Source organism: Pituophis catenifer, unplaced genomic scaffold, assembly GCF_029215685.1.
Source record: "Pituophis catenifer annectens isolate HBS135680 unplaced genomic scaffold, rPitCat1.0.hap2 SCAF_6, whole genome shotgun sequence".
In the NCBI taxonomy this organism is placed as follows: domain Eukaryota; kingdom Metazoa; phylum Chordata; class Lepidosauria; order Squamata; family Colubridae; genus Pituophis; species Pituophis catenifer.
The window spans coordinates 85014763-85035900 of NW_027256886.1; the positions used below are offsets into that span (position 1 = coordinate 85014763).

Genomic DNA, 21138 nt, shown 5'->3' on the forward strand with positions numbered 1-21138 from the left:
ATAAAGCCATGTCCGATTCTGAAGAGACTGCCTGGACAAGTTTTTTTCAGAAGTGGTTTGCCATTTCCTTCTTCTTAGGGTTGAAAGAGTATGACTGGCCCAAGATCATCCAGCTGGCTTTTGTGTCCAAGATGGGGCTCGAACTCACAGCTTCCCGTTTCTAACCTATGTACCAAACTGTCTCTCTAAATTAATGCTTTCTCAATTGCAGCATTGTATCTAATGTCCTTTCAGCTTTTTTGGTTTTCATCTTAGTTGACAGGGATCATTTGGGGAATTGACAAAGACAATCATTTGATCACCGACTTCTTCCCTGCTTTGGTGAGATGCCTTGGGTTGGAAATCTCTATTTTTCTTGGAAACAACTCCAGCTGTTCCATTAAACACTCCGCCAAAGAAAAGATGCTTCAGGGCTTTTTTTTCGAATCTAAATGATGATGACCAAAAAGCTAGACAAGCTTATCCATTATATCTTCCTGACTGAGTCTATGTATGCGGACTACTTTCTCCTTGCGTTCTGTAGCCAGCTTCTACTTCCTCCCCATTTATGAAAGAATAACAAGAGTTGGAAGGAACCTTGGAGGTCTTCTCGTCCAACCCCTTGCTCAGACAGGAAGCCCTAAACCATTTCAATCAAATGGTTGTCCAATCTCTTCTTAAAAACTTCGAGTGTAAGAGCAACAACTTCTGGAGGCAAGTTGTTCCACTGATTAATTGTTCTCACTATCAATACATTTCTCCTTAGTTCTAAATTGCTTCTCTCTTTGATTAGTTTCCACCCATTGCTTTTTTTCCTGCCCTCAGGCACTTTGGAGAATAGCTTGACTCCCTCTTCTTTGTGGCAACCCCTGAGATATTGGAAGATTTCTATCATGTCACCCCAAGTCCTTCTTTTCATTAGACTAGATATACCCAGTTCCTGCAACCGTTCTTTATATGTTTTAACATCCAGTCCAGGGGTGAAATGCTCCCGGTTCGGACAGGATCACCTGATCCAGTAGTGATGGAAGTGGATGGTTCGGAGGACCGGTAGCAAAAATCCCTGCCCCCCCGCCCACATGCCCAGTTGACCCATGCAATCATCAGAGGCTTTTTATTTTTATTTTTAAAAGCATTTTTTCTACAACCTCTTCGACCGAAAAAAAATCAGCTTTTGGGATCTTGGAAAAGAGATTTAGCATTACGGGGATATTTGATCCAGAATTTTTGCGAAAAGAAAAGTCTGACATTTTTTAAAAGTGTAATTAAAATGGTATATTGGAGTGGAAATGGGGTCCTGGGGGCTATTCTGACCCAGCCTTAGCAGAAACAAGAAACAGACTCCTTGTCCTGAAAAACCTCTTTTTATTTATCTCCTGTGAATTAATGGCATTCACACACTGAAAAGTCCAGGCAAGAGTCCTTCAAGGAGTTAACTGCAGTAACAGATCTTATCAGTTCCTTGAGATAATTGCCAGGCCATGAGCTTCCAGCCGCAAAGCTGCAAATTAAGTTCTGGCAAGCAGTCTCTGTGGCACAAAACACGATGAGACAAACTGTTGTCTCCTACGACCACCACTCCCCTTTTCTTCTATTTATTCCCCAGCAAGGGAGGGGGCATTCAGCGTCTAGGAGTGCCTTGCTTCCTGAGTCGACTCCTTGTCCTCCATTGTTCTGAGCTCTGAGCATATGTGTATCTGGGACAGGTCCCAGCTGTTCTTCCTCCCCACTTATCTCCACCTCCAAAGTCAGCTGCCTTTGGTGACTGGGAAATGTCAGATGGCCCTGGCTCTATCTCTGCTTCTGACACAGAGCATCCATCAGAGCCTTTCCCAGACTCCAGAACTGGCCCAAGTTCCTCCCCAACCTCCTCATCATCTAAGTCTGCCGCCAGCTCCACTGGCAGCTGGCAGGCCACAACAGGGGCTCTCTGATATTTCATTACCAAACTAGGTACTATCATCAGTGCTGAGAGGCAGTAGAGGGGAAGTTTAATACATGGTTTATTACACCCAGAGAGTGACCATCACTTTTACTAGGTGCAAAGTAAGACATTTAGGAAAGAAATGGATTGGTGTCCTCCTTGGAGAACTCAACGAGGAAGAAAAAAAAACCTGAAGAATTGTCTTCAATTCAATTCTGCTCGGCTCCAAACCAGAAAATATTTAAAAAGACTTATGGTACCTTGCATTACACATTATCACAGCGGCGAGATTGACGTACGCTCAACTTTGGAAAAACAAAAATATCCCATCAGAGGAGGCAATTATAAAGAAGATTTTAGAATGTGCTGAAGCAGATAAATTGACTAAAAAACTAAAAGATAGAGACCAAACACAAACATGTTTATCCTGGGAAAAAATATATATTTGGCTAGAGAAAGAAAATTATAACCCAAACTAGATGAGGAATTGTATCTATTGAGAAACTTATACTATACAAGTAAAGTGAGGTCTGATAGACCTAATTGATCTATAAAGGAATATAAATTGTTCTGTCTGCCCCGGAATATAATATAGATATATTGTACCGAATACTAGGTTATTAAGGCACTACTTATAGGTATGCTTGTTATTTGTTGTGTTGTTCTGTATGTTATTTATATGGTGTGTTGTCTGTCTTTTTTAATGAAAAATGTAAATAAAGATTATTTTTTTTAAAAAAAATTGTCTTCAATAATGGGGGCATCTGTATAAAATAAAGGAAATGTTTATACTGCCAGAATTTTACTTTTATTAGGTTTATATAGAACCCCAAACAATTATGAAACAGTTAGAGCTGTTAGGGAATGTTGAGTAACCATAAGAGATAACAATATCCACACACAGAGATCACCAGATCCATCGAAGCTATGATTCATGGTTTCCAGAAGGGAGATAATAAAACAACTACATAGAAAAGAAAAACTAAAGGAAAAAAACAATGATTGGTGAATGCAAAGGAATGGCAAGAACTACTGTCCAAGGGTTTTAACTTTTGCATTTAGCCCAAATATTTTGTGGCTGAAAAGTGGGGCAGCCAAAAATACCTCCTCCCCCCCACTGCCGGGTGAAATTACCAAGGAAGCCAAGGAATAGGGGGGGAAAGATGGCTAATTGCAGGAAGGGAAAGCTTCGCTGCATTTTCCGGCAATTGGAAAAATGGAAGCAGCCATCTTTTGAAATGCATCATAGAGTTGGAATCCCCTTCAAAGAAATTCCATCATTAACAATCTCTGAAGGCCAGTTTTATTTCAATTCCGACTTTGAAACTGATCAAAGGAATGTATTTTTCACTGTATTTTGTTCAAATCTGGCCTCTGCCAGCCACAAACAGAGTATCTTTAAACATTTTTCTCTCTCTCTCTTTCATTCTTTCTTTGTTTCTTTGTTTCTTTCATTTCTTTCTTTTTTCTTTTTCTATTTATCATCTATCAATCTATCTACCATCTATCAATCTTCCATCAATCATCCATCAATCTACTATCCTCTATCATCTATCTCTATCTTCTATCTATCAATCATCTAGCAAACTAGATGATCTAGCAATCATCTATCAATCTACTATCATCTATCTATCTATCTATCTATCTATCTATCTATCTATCTATCTATCTATCTAATCTTTCCTGCCACCTTCTCCTCCCGCCCTTCCTCCCTCCCCCACCCCCTTCTTGGTACACCTTTCCTATTGATCATAGGGAAGAGCTGAAAACCAAAGATTGTAAAATATAGAATCCAGTTCACCACTAGAGGATGGCAGAGAGATGCAAAATTTTACCTCCAAACCAAGTTTGGTAAATTGAAGTCTTGTGGACTTCAACTCAGTCAGCCAACTGGAGAATTCTGGGAGTTGAAGTCCACAAATCTTAAAATTGCCAATCTTTGTTTTTCAGCTCTTCCCTATGGACAATAGGCAAGGTATACTGTAAACTGAAATTATATCTCTATTAATCAATACACTGGAAGGATAATCTATATTTTAAAGAAGGAATGATAGTAAATCCTGCTGTCCTTGGTTGCACTTGAGTTCTTTGGATCCTTCCTGAAGCACTTTCCAAAATATTTCATGTTATTGCTCCTATATTATTCTGAGTATTCTCAGTCCTCCACACGTCTTTGACACATTGATAACTAACCGCAACGTGTTTATCTCCCCTCCCCCATTTTTAGTTCTATTTATTCTTCTATAGAGCAGGACACCCCTGCTCTAAACTTTTATCTGACACCTGTCAGTCCCAGTTGAACTTTCCTTAAAATCTTTATTAAGCCAACTCAAAAAGCATAGATGAAAAGAAGAAGAAAAAAACCCCTATTTTCCTGAAGTCAGAAATGCAAGGAGAGATGCATTCGGGAGAACTGAAAGATAAACAAACCTGCAGAAGGCAAACAATTCAGAAAATTGCATGTTCCTTTCGGTTTCCAAACAGATTGACCTTGTTATAACGTAGCTGCTGTTCTTGTTCTTGTTCCGTTAATGCAATCGGCAAAGAAAATGCATTTTTATTTTCTACTAGCTGATAACCTAGCCAATCCTGTATTAGACAGGAAGAGCAACTTCACCCTGAGCCCTGATTTCGGCGAGAATTGAATTAGTTTAAAATGTTTTCCCTGTAGCCCCAGAAGTGTCAAGTAACATGAAACCACCTTGTTGTTTTGCTAGCTGATCCATGATCATTTGGTATGCTTTTTTCTGATCTTGATTTAGAAGTGACTTCTTGTCCACGATATATGCACTAAGCTGTTGGACGTTGTAGTTCTTTTCCCGTATGTAATCTGTGTGACGTACGTCGTGCCGGTCTCGTAGTGGTGCAGGCAGGACAAGTTGCAATAATGTTTTATTGACCATGGCCATACATTTGTCCTCAAGACTAATCAAAGCCTTGTTGAAATTGTCCTGACCAAACGTAATTTATAATGTTGGATTTTCCCCCTTACCAGAAGCAGCCCTCTTGTGGAGTACTGTGAAGCCATTACCATGGCAACTCCACTGTGCTGCACAGTAGAAGCCATTTTAAGGCAGTACAGTAGAAGCCATTTTAAGGCACAACAGGCTGAATTTTAACAGAACACACACACCGACGGGTGTTAGGAGTGTTTTACCTCCACAGTATTTGTTTCCAGAGAGTAAGTCATCTGTGTACCAAGTTTGGTTGAAATTGCTCGAGGCGTTCCAGAGTTATGCTGGAACATACACAAACACACACACAGCCATTTATATAGATAGATAGATAGATTCTAGCCTTCACTAAGGCTGTTTTCTCTCTCTTTCTTGTTCTCAGGCTCGTCCAAAAGGAGAAGGCTTGACTCCATATCAAGGGAAGAAACGCTGCTTTGGAGAATATAAGTGCCCCAAATGCAAGAGAAAATGGATGAGTGGGAACTCGTGGGCCAACATGGGACAAGAATGTATCAAGTGCCATATCAATGTTTATCCTCACAAGCAGGTACGGACAGGGTTCAAAAGAGGGTAGAAGTAGAAGTTTAAGGGATGTCCAGGTCGAAGATGCCTCCATGGCTGGATGGTGGCCATCAGAGGTCCTAAGCACAACTCAGCTGTGGAGTTCCTCAACTTTTTCATTGCTTAACAGACAAGTCATGAAACTTCAGGGAGTGCTGAAAACCCAAGGGTAGGAATGAAAGAGTTAAGGGAGTGATGGCCACTGTGGGGATAAAGTGATAAATAAACCTCTTCGGATTCCTAGAGAGCAGTTCAATTCAACAAGGAACCATTTATGTCCAACTACTATTGAGCAAGGCATACGTGGTACCTTACTCAATAGTAGTAACTGTGAGAGGGATCTTGGAGTCCTAGTGGACAATCATTTAAATATAAGTCAGCAGTGTGCTGCAGCTGCCAAAAAAACCAACACAGTTCTAGGCTGCATCAACAAAGGGATAGAATCAGGATCACATGAAATGTTAATACCACTTTATAATACCTTGGTAAGGCCACGCTTGGAATACTGCATCATGTTTTGGTCGCCACGATGTAAAGAAGATGTGGAGACTCTAGAAAAAGTGCAGAGAAGAGCAACAAAGATGATTAGGGGACTGGAGGCTAAAACATATGAAGAACGGTTGCTGGAACTGGGTATGTCTAATTTGATGAAAAGAAGGACTAGGACTGACCTGATAGCAGAGTTCCAGTATCTCAGGGGCTGCTACAAGGAAGAGGGGGACAACCTATCCTCCAAAGCACTTGAAGGCAGGACAAGAAGCAATGGGTGGAAACCCATCAAGGAGAGAAGCAACTTAGAACTAAGGAGAAATGTCCTGACACTTAGAACAATTAATCAGTGGAACAACTCGCCTCCAGAAGTTGTAAATGTTCCAACATTGGAAGTTTTTAAGAAGACACTGGTTAACCATTTGTCTGAAATGGTATAGGGTTTCCTGCCTAATGGGGTTGGACTAGAAGACCTCTAAATTCTCTTACAACTCTGCTATTCTAGTCTAGTCTATTCTAGTCTATTCTAGTCTATTCTAGTCTAGTCTATTCTAGTCTAGTCTATTCTAGTCTATTCTAGTCTAGTCTAGTCTAGTCTAGTCTAGTCTAGTCTAGTCTAGTCTAGTCTATCCCCACTTCGGGGTTTAAATCCATATAGAAAAGATGCCTTAAAATCTTACGTAATAAGAACTTGGTGGCTCTTGATTTTTGGTTATTTTTGCTTTTTATATTATTTATTCAAGACAGATAGTTGTTTATTGTACAATAAGAAGTACAAATGAAATACAGATGTTTAGTTCAGTTCAACGGTTGTTCTTGGGATGAATTTAAGGCTGGTTAAAAAAGAAGAAGAAAATAGATGGTAAAACATATAAATATTCCAGATAAATGATAGCCCAATCTGTAACTTAAACATATTAGGAGCGAAGTATAAACAGTGTATTATTGTTTTCTGAAAGCACATGTTTATTGAGCAAGTTAAGATATTTGGACTGAGCAATTTTATAGGAACTGTCAAACTGTGTTTGTCTGGCTCACTCACTAATTTAACTCTAGTGTGTGCAAGTTTAATTTCATTTGTTTTATCCAGAAATCACTTCAAGTCTGTTAGCAATTCCAGAAACTGAATTAATGTCCCGTTCCCACCCACCCCACCCCCCGAAAAAAAAATCACTTGGGCTTGTGTAAAACTTGTTTCCATTAAAAGCCTTCAGTTTTGGAGGGAAAGAGAAGAGAGATATTATTTTATTTTAACATATTCCATTGCCCCAATTTAATTGACAGTGAGAGTAGAAATATTAAATTGAACAACCCCTATTAATGTTCTTCACACAATAATCTTGTTTAATGCAGGTTAAATCCTAACTTGCATTATCCTTAGGACATATGGCTGAAATTTAATTTAATGAAGCTTATCAGTCACTTCAAGTGGGACAACTACAGTGGTGGGATTCAGCTGGTAGTTAAATTGCTGGGTGGCCCCGCCCAACCCTTTCCAGGAGTCTCCCCGCACCCCATTTTGGCTCCCAGGTAAATGCAGAGAGGCTTCCTAGGCCCAAAATGGGGCACGGGGTGTGGCGCGCCCCGCACCCCTGTGGCCCGTTTTCACTCCCAGGAGGCTGCAGGGAGGACTACTAGGCCCAAAACAGGCCGGGGGGGGCGGCACGTTCCCTCCCCCTGTGGCCCATTTTTGCTCCCAGGGGGGTGCAGGAGGTCGAGTGCTGCCTGTCACACCGTGGCCACACCCACCAAGGCCACGCCCACCAGCCCGTCATTAGGGCAGACAACCGGTTGTTAAATTATTTGAATCCCACCACTGGACAACTATGAATAAATTCCAACAATATATTATGCTGTTACCTGTAAATCATACTGATTTCTGTGTATGTAGGTATTTATTGTACAGGTAGTCCTTGACTTACAATATTCGAAGTTACAATGGCACTGAAAAAAGGGACTTATGACCGTTTTTCACACTTACGATCCATGGTCACATGATCAAAATTGAGACGCTTGGCAACTGACTCACATTTATGACGGTCGCAGTGTCCCCCCGGGGATCACGCAATCCCCTTTTGCGACCTTCTGACAAGCAAAGTCAACGGGGAAGCCGGATTCACTTAACAACCATGTTCCTAACTTATCCATTGCAGTGCTTCACTTAACAAACATGGCAAGAAAAGTCGTAAAATAGGGCAACATTCACTTAACAAAGGTCTCACTTATCAACATAAACTTTGGGCTCAATTGTGGTCGTAAGTCGAGGACTACTTTGTATATAACAACTTTGTACCAGAAGAATGCAGCTAGTCCCTGATTTACGTCCACAACTGAACCCAAAACTTTTATTGCTGAACATGGCAGTTGTTAAGCGAGTTTTGTCCCATTTTGCCACCTCTTTTGCCCACAGTTGTTAAATAATCGGGCTTTCCCCCCTTGACTTCGCTTGTCAGAAGGTTACAAAAGGGGATCACTGCGACCCTCAATTCGATTGCCAAGCATCCGAATTTTGATCCTGTGATCCTGGGAACGTTGCAATGGTCATAAATGTGAAAAATGGTCATAAGTCACTTTTTTTCAGTGCCATTGTAACTTCGAATGGTCACTAAACAAATGGTTGTAAGTTGAAGACTGCGTGTGGTTTATGGCAACTGACAACCATGGCTAAAGATAAAACATAAATGTTATAAACAACATTTAGTTAGGCTTTCTGTTTATGTTTGTCCTGGCAACATTTTATTTGTTTCCTACTTTTGACTTACTCCTTTTCTATGTTTTCTTCAATGTTGCAAAAGGAATAGCATGATATCTATTTGGCCGAGCATCAGCTGTTGCAAACCCACCCCCCCACACACACACACACACAAAGACATGGCAGATGATCAACAATCTGACTTGGTCTCCTCACACGTCATCCATAGTGAAGCATGCAAACCAGTGTCTGCATTTCCTGCATCGGATGAGGAGAGCACATCTTTCCATCCCGGCCACTTTTTATAGAGGCATGATTAAGAGTCTTTTTAACAAACTGCATCCCTCTTTGGTTTGGTGGCAGCAGTGCCTCAGATAGAAAGTCCCTACAGAGAGTGATGAGGACAGTGGAGATGATTATAGGAAGCTCGCTTCCCGATATTCAGCATACTTGGAGCTCAAAGCATTGTTAGAGACCCCATCCACCCACTTCACGGTCTGTTTCTGTTGCTCCCCTTTGGGAGGAGGTTTCAAAGTATTTCTAGCAGGACTACCAGATGTTCCCTAGGCCATCCATCTGGCAAAGTCGCAAGATTCGTTTTTCTCGCCATGTACATGTATACGTTTGAACTAGACTGTGTTGTTTCTCTGTGTCAGACAATATATGTGGGTATATGCATTATTTATTTATTTATTTATTTATTTATTTATTTATTTATTTATTTTGTCATGTTTATGTAGTGAATATCTCTCGTGGAGACCTGATGAGAGCTGTAGGCAACAAAATTTCATTTTAATGTATGCCAATTAGTGTACATTCAAAGTGACAATATAGTTAGTCTAAGACTAAGCTATGGCAGTGATCTCCTGCTAGAACTTCCAAATGAGCTCAAGATGTTGACCTCAAAAGACTTATGAATGGTAAGTCCAATGAATGAACTCCAATCAGACAAATGTAGTGACGATTAACCAAATGCTTTAGACCACGGGCAACCTTCTTGTGAAGGTTCTGTAGGCATTTCCTGAGCCGCTGCTTGAAAAAGACCCTTGTGTCTGTCCAGATTCAGAGTTGTAGCAGCAAAATGTGGGGACTGGGTTTAATCCCTGTGCTTGCCTCCTCCATGCAGAGACCGTTGGAAAAACCCGATGGGCTAGACGTGTCGGATCAAAGCAAAGAACACCCGCAGCATCTCTGCGAGAAATGCAAAGTCCTGGGCTACTACTGCCGCCGTGTGCAATAAAGAAACCCATGGAGATTTGGGTCTGCCCCCACAGATCTTGTGGCGACAGCCAAAAGGGAAGGAGGAGGAACCACCGTCGTCCAAGAACCTTCATCTGTCACCAATATTGCCTAACCTAATCATATGCCTTTCCTTTAACTGAATGTAACACTTTTCCCTGTGTATGTACAGACTCTGTACTACGGACATACAACTTGCATCTATAGGTCTATGTGGTGTGATGCGTATTCCTTCCTTAAGGGTCTCGCAAAACAAGCCATGCTTTCATATGGGTGGAGACCAACTGACCACTGGCTCTTGCTGGACTATACCCATCATACTCATAATGGATTTCCACTGCTACGGTGGTTTCCACTGATTGTTTACACAATTCCAGTATTCTACCCTAAGTGATCTAGTGCTGTTTGTCTAGAGAGATCTGGAACATATGCTTGGATGAATTAAGGGGTGGGGTGGGGTGGGATGGGATCAGGCAGGCATGACTCAAGATGCATTTTATGGGGGCAGTCTCTAAGTCTAAACGCTATTGATAAATGCTTATTTTAGCTAATGCTGCCAACTAGGATTCTTTAAAGCTAAGGTTTTAGGAGGAATTAAGGATGTGGTGCAAATATTCAGTTTTCTTGACGATGGACATGGTGTGGAAGTTCTACTCGCTTGCTTGCTTTCCAAGAGTCTCGCAGGGCCGCTGAAGAGAGGCTTTTGGTGAGCTTTAGGGTATTTTTTTTTTAAATCTGAGGGCTGAAAAGTTCAAGTGAATAATTGCCTGATGAGTGGTTTTCATGGAAGCGTGATGATGGTCGAACACGTAGAGTGGAACAAGAATGTGTCTTTTTTGTGTAGCAACTTTATGCACGTTTAGGTCAATGGAGGTCCCGCTAAAATCCAGGAGACCTATTTGAGAACAAGCTTGCATAAATGCACTTATTTTTAAAGGCTGTTTTTTGTTTGCCCTAACTTCCCATGTAATTCTCACCTTTTTCTTCAGCTACCAATGGTGGCTCAATTTCCTCTCCTCAGGCTGCATAACCAACATAGGTAGCCAACAAGAGGTGCATCATTTTGTCTTCAACAGACAAAGACTTTCCGAATTCGGTTCCCCCTCTCCACTTGTGCCTGTTTCTCTACCATCATTGTCCCCCAAACACATAATTTTGGGTGGAGTTTGGCCTGTTCCTCCATCAACAATTAATGGTGGGACCAGCCAGAGTTTCATCTTTCTTTCATGCTATTCTTTCTCACATGAATGTTCTCTCAATGGGTTGGACTGCACGCCCATGTAATCCTTGGCCAACTAGGGTGAAGGAAAGTTTGATACATTTAGAGAAGAAAGACTGAGAAATCTTTCTCTATCTCTCTCCCCCTCTCCCTCCCTCTCTTTCTCTCTCTCTCTCTCTCTCTCTCCATTGAGCCACATGAGGTTTTAAAAACATGGTAAGAAAAGTCAACAACCAATAAGGAGATGTACAATGTCGCATCAGAGCAAAATACAGTTGGAAGGGACCTTGGAGGTCTTGTAGTCCCTATTCTGGACAAATGGCTTGGAGGTCTTGTAACCCCTATTCTGGACAAATGGCTGTTCAATCTCTCTTGATCTCTCTCCAGTGATGGACCTCCCACAATTTCTGAAGGCAGCCCGTTCCACTGATTTAATTGTTCTCACTGTCAGGAAATTTCTCCTTAATTCTAGGTTAGATCTCTCTTTGATAAATTTCCATTCATTAATTCCTGTCTTGCCTTCAGGTTTTGGGAGAATAGGTTGTCTCTCTTCTTCGTTCAACTACAGATTGCAATTTATTTCAATTCTTGCATGGTGCTATGACTTTTAGAAAAATGTCTAATAAAAATGTGTCTAGGATCAAGATTTAGCCTTCAGTTTAGAACACCCAGAAATTTATTGTAGGAGTCTGTTTACACACTTCCGTTGGCCAAGATCAACTAAATGGGTAATCCCCATGGGATCATATCAAATCCAGTGGAGGTCAATTGGTACCTTCAGCTGATGGTCTATTATGATGATTAAGACCTTTTCTTGATCACCTCTCGATCGGAATCTATAATTTCAATTGGCCCTGAGTTTAGAACACCAGAAAAAGAGGATAGATCTTACTTACTGACACATAATGCGATATGCCATATGGTAGACCAAAATTTCATTTTCATGATAAGATGTCCTGTAGCTCGACAGAAGGAGAGGTGTCCCACTTTGACCTTCCTCAGTACTGAGTGGCAATTGATCTCTGAAAATGGTTTCCAGAGTCCTGTGGAAGTTAAACTAAGGGTAATTTTAGATAGTTATTAAATGAACAACTGGAAAAAGTATTCTTTTTAACCATTTTTAATTCTTAGTAAAGATAAATCAAATCAGATCTAATTCTGATCCTTGGTTTACTTACAGAACAGAATAACAGAATTGGAAGGGACTTTGTAAGTCATCTAGTCCAACCCCCAGACCAAGTTTTACTGTTTTTAAAAACTCAGTTGCCGTTCTTCCATGCCTATCTTGGAAGCATCTCAACCATGGTTCTTCCTACTTGTCAAGTTTCTGTCCTGAATAATAGTTGAGCTTCTTTTTAAAAAATTACCTTCATTTAAAATGCTGTTAAAGCAGCGGTTGAAGTATTCTAGGTATCCCCTGTTTGTTTCAATAGAAATCTAGTGTTAGGCATAAAAACCATACATTAAATTGAAGTTAAGATTCATTGCTCCAGTCTACAGATAAGAATCTAGTCAACACTAAATTGACGCTAGATAAGATCAATGGGATTGGATTTAAACTGTTTGTGGAAACACAAAGACTGTAGGCCAGGGGTGTCAAACACAAGGTCCAGGGGCCAGATCCAGCCTGCAGGGTGCTTAGATCTGGCCCATGGGGAAATAACAAAGGACCGGCCTGCAATGCCTCTGCCAGCGAAAATGAAGCTCAGGAGGGCTGCATGCGGCCACCCAAGCTCCGTTTTTGCTGGCAGAGGGTTTCAGGAGGCCGTCACAACTGAAAACGGAGCTCGGGAGCCCGTTTTCTCTGGCAGAGCATTCGGGGCCACCACAGGTGCCCCCGACATGAGTGACATTGAGCTGGCCACGCCCACTCCAGCATCGCCCATTTCCCCTACCCCCAAGGTCAAACACAACCCTGATGCGGCCCGCAATGAAATCTAGTTTGACACCCCTGCTCTAGGCTAATGTCTCGCTTAACTCCTCTCTCTGACCCTGCCTGCTCTTCTACAACTCTTCTACAACCAGGACTGAATTCCTAGGATTCCTAGGATTCCTAGGATTAGGAATTCAGATCAGGCAATATTGAACAGTGAAGTTACATTATACAAAATCAACCAAGACCATTGCCAGATCATCAAGAAGAGTAATACCATGCTCTGTACTGCAGATGGCAAGTAAACAGAGGTGCTTTGCATCTGGAAGAGTTTCAAGATACTGGTAGGACCTTAGAGAACTGGATGACCTTCCTTATTTTGCCAAACTACAAGAGTTCAGCAATGTAAGAATTACAGGGTAAGGGTCTACAAAGCAGGGAGATATTTGACAGATCTAGCTACTCCTCTCTACCTATTCTTAGTCTCTTTCTATAAATTCCAAGTCAACCCATACCTTTCTGCCATAGAATTTAAGAAGCAGTGTTTAAATGTAGCCTGTTCCAGCTATTTCCAAATATTCTCCAGAGATATGAGACCCTCCAAGCCAACATTAAACCAATGGCTTGATAGATTGGACTTGTTGGAGATGTTTGTCTAGCACATTTGGGGGAGAAAAAAATCTTGACAAATGTTGCCAACACCAAGAATTCTTTTAATATAAATTTATATTAATTAAATTAAATTAAATTAAATTAAATTTTCCAGATTTACAGTAATGCCTAAAATTGTGGAAATCTTTGGGGGAAAGTGTATTTTCTAAAACTAGCTAATAACACCATTTTTGGGGGGAGTAGTATCATAAAATTATATATCAGTGGAAAGATAATTTAATCAAGAATGTAATGCAATAACTTTTATGAAGGATTTGCTATTAGAATAGCAGTTACAGTATAAAGAAGAAAAGTGAAACACGTAGAAAAAATGAGATATACAAAAATTATCACCATAGAAAAAATGAGATATACAAAAATTATCACCACAGAATAAACCAGATATACAAAAATTATTACCATGTCAGTTAATAGTTGGGTAACCTTTAGCATGAATTATGGCCTTACAACCTCTTCCCATGGAGTGAACCAAGTCTTTTAGTTCTGTAGCTATTCTAATGTGAAACCAAGATTGAATGATTCTATTCTATTAACTGGGTTTTATTGCTGAGTCACTTCTGACTAACAAGTTTCTTTAGTCTGCTCCATAGATTTTCAACTGGGTTAAGATCTGGGCTATTCCCAGGCCATTCCAGCAGTGGAATAGGATCATCTTGAAACTCCAAAAAAAAAAAAAAAAAAAAAAAATTGGTGCTATTAGCCATCAAACCTCAAAAATACACTTTTCCCAAAAGGTTTCCACAATTTTAGCCATGACTGTGCATGGAACACATACACCTTACAATTTCTCGTGAACCATGTTTCCTTCTTCAAACCAGTGGGGAATTCCTGTATCTTAATATAAATATTTCCAGCATCTTGTTGTACAGTAATGGAGTGAACTTCCTAATTTAGAAAAGTCGCTAAATCTGTTTAGGCTTCTATGGAAACCAGGTGCATCTCTTTATGGGGGTATTATGAATCTTATTAATCTGCTTTAAGCCATAGGTAGAAAGCGATTTTATTTTTTATTTTTTTAGCTTCAAGTAAATTTTCTTGACACAGTTAGATAGAATTCATTAGCAATTGGGTCATCATTTGTATTGGATCCAACAGTTGTTTGGAAACAACTCCTTTAAATCCCATTATTGTCAGTGGGTTTATTATAAAAATGAATAAGCATAGATGAATCCATGATTAGGACCATTTCTGGATCAGTTTTTGTTTACATAGCAACTCCTCTGAATTAACCAAGCTGAAAGCTTTCCTCTGCATTGTTTACATGATTAAGGACTCAATTAATTGAGTCCAAAAAAAGAAAATCAAGATTAATGGTATTATAACATGTGTTAAGAAAAAGATATAAACCAGAGAATCTGGATAATTACGCTGCTTCCCTGAAAATAAGACACCCCCGATAAAAAGCCCAATCGCGCTTTTGAGCGCATGCGCTAAAATAAACCACCCCCTGAAAATAAGTCCTCCCTAAAAATAAGCCCTCCCTCAAAATATTTAACTGCATGCACAGCCGGTCCCCACCATTTCTTCTGGTTAGGGTTAGGGAGACAGAGCTAGAAATTAGGTAAGATGGCAAGAGGAGCCCCGTCTTGCTCCACACGCCCCAAAATAATATGACCTCCCTGAAAATAAGGCCAAGCACTTATTTCGGGGTTCAGAAAAAATCTAAGACAGGGTCTTATTTTCGGGAAAACACTTTCTAGCATTGTGTTATTATCCAGAGCAGGAAGAATGCAAGTGACGGCTTTTGAAGACTTGAACTTTAGCGTTAAAGTTCGTTCGTTTTTCTTTTTAAAGTAGGAGTAAGAATTGAATAATAGGAGAAATACAATACAAATAGCCTTATATTAAACCAGCTGCAGGTTTTGTTATTGGTGTTATTGTTGTTGTTTGAGCACTTATAAAATATTAACCAAAATCTTTCTAGGTGTTGTCATACCTGCCTACATAAAATTCCCCAAAAGTATATTAGGAGAACAAAATGTAGATAAGATTATTATTTTTTTTTCAACTGATGTTAAAAAATGAAGGCCAGTTGAGCACAATTCATTTTAAATGGCAGGCGATTGTTCTTAATTTCCTTAAGAGAATAACAGACTTGGAACGGACTGTGGAGGTCTTCTAGTCCAGCCCCTTGTCAAGCAGGAGATCCTATCATTGCATGATCTCTGCGGTGGAAAGTCCAGCCCAAGCCGTTTCATGTAGGTTTAATATGTTATGCTCAGTGGTGGGATGCTGCTGGTTTAACAACCGGTTCAGTGAGCATGCGCACATGCCTAAGGCACTTGTGTGCAGCGCTGAAAATGGAGCATTCAGAAGCTCAGCTGCTTATCTTCCAAGTCAGTAACAGTAAGTAGAACAGCAAGGGGGAGAAATCAGCTGTGCCGTGCAATTGAGATGAGCTCGAAAGCAGGAAATAAAGGACAGGATAGGGTGGGGGGTGGATGGGTGGGGCCAGCTGATCATTGGAGCTACCGGTTCGCCCAAATCGGTCTGAACCGGCTGCATACTATGTCTGGTTATACTAAAAGAGCTCTTCTGGATAGGATTCTGCAATTTGATTAAGGTCAGTGGCAGGCAGAACTCAGAATGTATGTTTTGTGCGTGTGAGACTCTAAGAAACACCCTGACTTTAAAGACAGCTGAGAAAAGAACTCTTATCAAGTTCATTGATAGCAAGAATTAATAGCAGCGCTGTTGATGGAACAAACCAGTTGTGTACGGTATGATTTTGAGTATCTGTTGAGACCATAAAAGGGTTGATTTTAAACCAGATTGTGAAGTTTTTCATTCAGGGTTGCAAATGACCCACCTGAAAGAGCAGAGGGGATCCCCTGCAGTGGGGCAAGTGACATCCTACGTGCCTTATATTGAATTCCTCTATCAATCTTGTGACACTGCAATTCAACAGCGAGTAGATTCTAATTTGGCCTTCTAAGAATATGCCACATCATCTTGTAAGACAAGGTTACCTCTGGCTTCCGGGGCCGTGAACTGGGACTGGGCTGCAGCATGCCAGAAACTGGGCCACACAAGCAAGCAAAGCCCCATCCGCGGGTTGCAGGCACACCCCCTCCAGTCCATGGGAAAACCTCTGTCCATGGAACCGGTCCCCTAGTGCCCGAAAGGGTTGGGGGGGGCGCTGTTTATAAGACATGATTTTATATCTAGCCAAAATTTCAGTGCTCTTTCCTTTCATGTCTGCAAAAAAAAACCACTGCCTCTAGAAATATTTCTGTGTGATTGTAGCACTGATTGAGCCTGACCGATGTGGTTAACTGAACAAAATGAAGGCTTGTGTTTTTTTTTAGGATAATTGTCAAAAGGGACAATCGTGTGCAGTTCATAAATGTAGTCCATGGATATTAATGTTTACTCTCCCTTGTTATGAAATATTTTACAGTTTTACTTGCCGAAGTGTATTTATCTTGAGTTATACTTGACATAGTGTTCCTCTCCATTTTTTTTTTTTTTAATACTGTGTGTGTATTTTGGAGAACTTTTTAGATGTTTAAAATTTTTGAATGGTTACAAATATTTCTTTGTAATACTGAATTGTTATTGGAAAACTTTGCAGTAACCTTTCTGTATATATTTGAGGGTCTTTTAAAATTACTATTGTTAGTTTTGCTTGAGGCTTTTTTTAAAAGTGTTTTTACAACTCTGAAGCTTTCAGAAAGGGTCTTAGTTTTCTATACTATGATACTAACAAAGCTAAGAGTTTTCTTAAGTATTATACAAAATTAAGGGTGTATCCTCAAGAAAATATTTATGGAAGGAATTTTTTTTTCTTTTCTTTTTTTTACCGTGCCTTTGTCTGTATAAAATATGCAACCGAGCTACATTAAGAAGGAAATATTGTCTACATAGAATATTATATGAAAGTTGATACATAATTCTGACAAGAAAATGAAGCCTTGCAATTCTTTTAAGCCATATTGTTCTTCTTATTGCTTATATTTGGATGAAAATATCAGTATTAAGTAACCAGTGTATTATTTGGGTGTTTAGAACTTATATTAATATGCTTATTCGATTTATTTATATGTGTATTATGGAAAGTATTATTGCCTTTTTAGAAAAGCTAGGACTGATTTTGTAAGAATCAGGTTGTTGGAGTTACTTTTTCCACTTAATGGCCTTGAGTGAAACACACTAACAATCCAGACCTAAGACATGCATTTGGGCTGGGCCTAATGACTGCCACATCTGCCCATTGTCAGCAGAAACTCTACTGCAAAGATAAGAACTGAAGAGTAAATGCTCTATGGATATTTTTCACACATTCCACTTAAACGCACACCTAGGAACTTTCTGTTAAAAAACAACAACAATATTCATTTCTGTTAGAAATTCTGTTTATATATAGCACCACAAAGCAGTAAAGCACAGTCACCATGTGTTTTACTGCTCAGCTGTTCAACTGTAACAGGAAACAGGAAACTCTTACTTAGAGCATAGATTATATAGCATAGATCCAAACTTGTAAACACTGCCATCTACTGGCTGAATACTACTGTAGTTGTTGCATAGACATACATTCCAACAATGAATTCCAACAATTTCCATATCTGAAGGGTCAATTTTTAGAAAGTAAAAAGGACATACATGAACCAGATTGGTCTGTTAGGCAGTTAAGCATCATTCTTCGTGGCATGTGCTCTCTCTTGAGGAGAACTCCAGGTGTCTTGTGGTGTAAGGTGAAATGATCCAAAGAGTTGCTGTTTCTGAAATGCTATAGTATGGTTGGATGTGTGTGATTTATTTTTTTTTACACTGCATCTTAGAGGTGAGCAGGGTACACCTTGCCCTACCCAACGATGCTGAAAACCGTTGAAGAAACATTTCACTGAGGTCTGGAAAGCAATAAGGCTGGCGTTAAAGCAATGCACTCAGTCATTGGCTGCAAACCGGGAAAGGGTTGCGGTGATATAAGCATTTTGTGTTTATTTTTATTTAGAATGCATAACGTGATACAGTATGCATGTTAGAATCATGTATATTATATGCATCTTATTCTTTACGGTTTTCCATAGTTCCGTTATATTAAGATTGTTTGTTTGTTTGTTTGTTTTAAACCCTGTTTAAAACGAGCTCGGGCCCGCACTGAGCTCTTAATATCTCTTACAAAAGTTATTTAGAGCAGCAAACTACAATATATGAAACTAATGTTGTTATATTAATTTCTGCCAATTTCAATTAGTTTAATTACTTACTTTAAAAAAAAATTTTCTAGCTGTACTCATTTGAGTTCTTAGTTGTATAATTTTTCTCTTCTTTAACTGGTCGTTAACTTGTACAGCTTTTTTTTTTTTTTAAATGAAGAAAATAATAACTTTTCTATGGACATGGGCCTCAGAGAAGACAGGCTTAGCTCAGCCACCAAAGTGACAACTTGACTATAAAAAGGGTTGCGGAAAAGACTGTCAAAATTCTGCTGTGGATTGTCCATAAAATGGCATTCCGACATGTGCCTTAATTGCTGGATAGTATTAGCTTGTCTTTAGTGTTATGACAGTTTTAATGCTGTATTAAAATACTGCAAACAAACAAGGAATACCACTGTTTTTTCTGCTTTGTTTCTTTGGAGCTTTGCGTGGGTTTCTAGGTTGTGCTGAACCCAAAATGGAATTGGGGAATCCTAGAAGGAAAAACCATGAAATCCAGATGTGGAATTGGAGACTGGAGCATAGGTAGTCCTCTAAACCACAAAGTTATTAAGTGAGTTTTGCCTCCATTTTATAACCTTTCTTGCCACGGCTTGTGAAGTGAAACCACTCCAGGGGTGAAATCCAGCAGATTCTGGCAGGTTCTGGAGAATCGGTAGTGGAAATTTTGAGCAGTTCGGAGAACCGGTAGCAGAAATTTTGAGTAGTTCGGAGAACCGGCAAATACCATCTCTGGCTAGCCCCAGAGTGGGGTGGCAATGGAGATTTTGCAGTATCCTTCCTCTGCCACGCCCACCAAGCCATGCCCATCAAGCCACACCCACAGAACTGATAGTAAAAAAAATCCAGTTAAATCCGTAACATGGCTGTTAAGTGAATCCGGTTTTCCCGTCGATTTTGCTTGTCAGAAAGTCCTGAAAAACCGATCACGCTACTCCATGTAAATACACGCCAGTTGCCAAGTGTCCCAATTTTGATCACGTGACCATGAGGATGCTGTAACGGATGCTCCTATGTGTGAAGTCACTTTTTTCAGGGCCTCCTAACTTTTGAACGGTCACTAAACGAGCGGTTCTAAGTCAAGGACTACCTGGTCAGCCATCAGCCCTTCTCACTCTGTTATTCAAGGAGATGCTTCATCTGAGATCAGATATTGGGGTCCCGGGGGTTTTATCCTTCCTGCAAAATGCTCTTGTCCCCAGTTGAGGTCTGAGCTTGGTGCCGAGGCCAATGAAGGACGCCAGACACAAGGTGCAGGTTTTAATTACTTTTTATTGGTGTACACCAAGGAAAAGGGCTCCTGGCCAAAATGCCAAGAGAGCCAAGAACAAAGGATTAAGAAAGCTTTATACATTTTCACTAAAGGAGAAGGTGGGATAAATATTTTAGTAATAATTCTACAATTTGTTCTGTTGGTCTCTAGCTGTCCCTATTCCTAAGCCTTGGCTAATGAATGCCCCAGGAGTGATCTAACACACATTTTATTTGCTGCAGGCCATCTCTATTCCTCACTTTTAGCTGAGGTCTGCAAGTTGCCTAACTCTTTGTTACTTTTATCAGTTTTCTAACTACCCAGAATTGTTACAAGCTTTACACGTGCATATTTCAAAGCAGTCTTTGTTCTTGTCAGACAGACTCCACAATTACAGGCTTCCTGATTTACTTTCAAGTGTGTGTCAGGACCTGGCTTTATTTTAGCAGACAGGCTATCAATGCTGCACTTCCACATTTTCAAGAAGGCAACATCATTTAGAACGGAAGTTGCTATCCAGGCAGTCATTGTCCACAGACAACAACTCTTAACTCTAATCACAGCTAACCAAGAAAATCAATGAATCTCAGAACAAAAAAATATCCATGGTTCTCCCTCACAGGCATTGAGGTTAGAGGCTTTTACTCAGGCAGTGCAAGCAACAACTTGGTCAAGAAAGCAATTGGTCAACAGTTCCTACTAGAAATTCTTCATCCGTCTCCAAAAATAAGCATACACAACAATACACATGCAACACTTATCTGTTTCCTTTTCATTGGGCTTGCCCATGAAAGAACATCCTTTCTTGGCCAATGGAGAAGACAGCATCACTTAATTTGTCTCAGACCGGAGTTTCTCTTGTCTGAAGACAAATGTTTCACCAGTGCAGAGGTGATTCTGGATTTCACAACTCAAGGCTTCTGCTACAGAGGGACTTGTCAGATAACAAATGCCCTCAACGCATCTTACAGGTGAGCTGTCCCTCACATGTCAGTATCTGAAACAGAAAATAATAAAAATGGTGTGCATATGTTGAGTTAATGCAATGGTACCTACAGTACAGTAATAAATAATGGAATCAGTTAAGATGTTGACTTAAGACTGGAGAAGTCCAGCTTC

General features: G+C 40.1%; 1 protein-coding gene across 1 annotated transcript in view; it reads left to right on the plus strand.

Annotated features, from left to right (window-relative positions):
• The window catches only part of ZCCHC24 (zinc finger CCHC-type containing 24), a 136045-nt gene extending 126027 nt beyond the window's left edge, over positions 1–10018 (plus strand). The window contains exons 3-4 of the mRNA XM_070945690.1: positions 5240–5404; positions 9726–10018. Of these exons, the coding sequence (XP_070801791.1) occupies positions 5240–5404; positions 9726–9839 (279 nt within the window). The 3' untranslated portion in view covers positions 9840–10018. The remainder of the gene's footprint in view (positions 1–5239; positions 5405–9725) is intronic.
• Positions 10019–21138: the final 11120 nt, after the last annotated feature.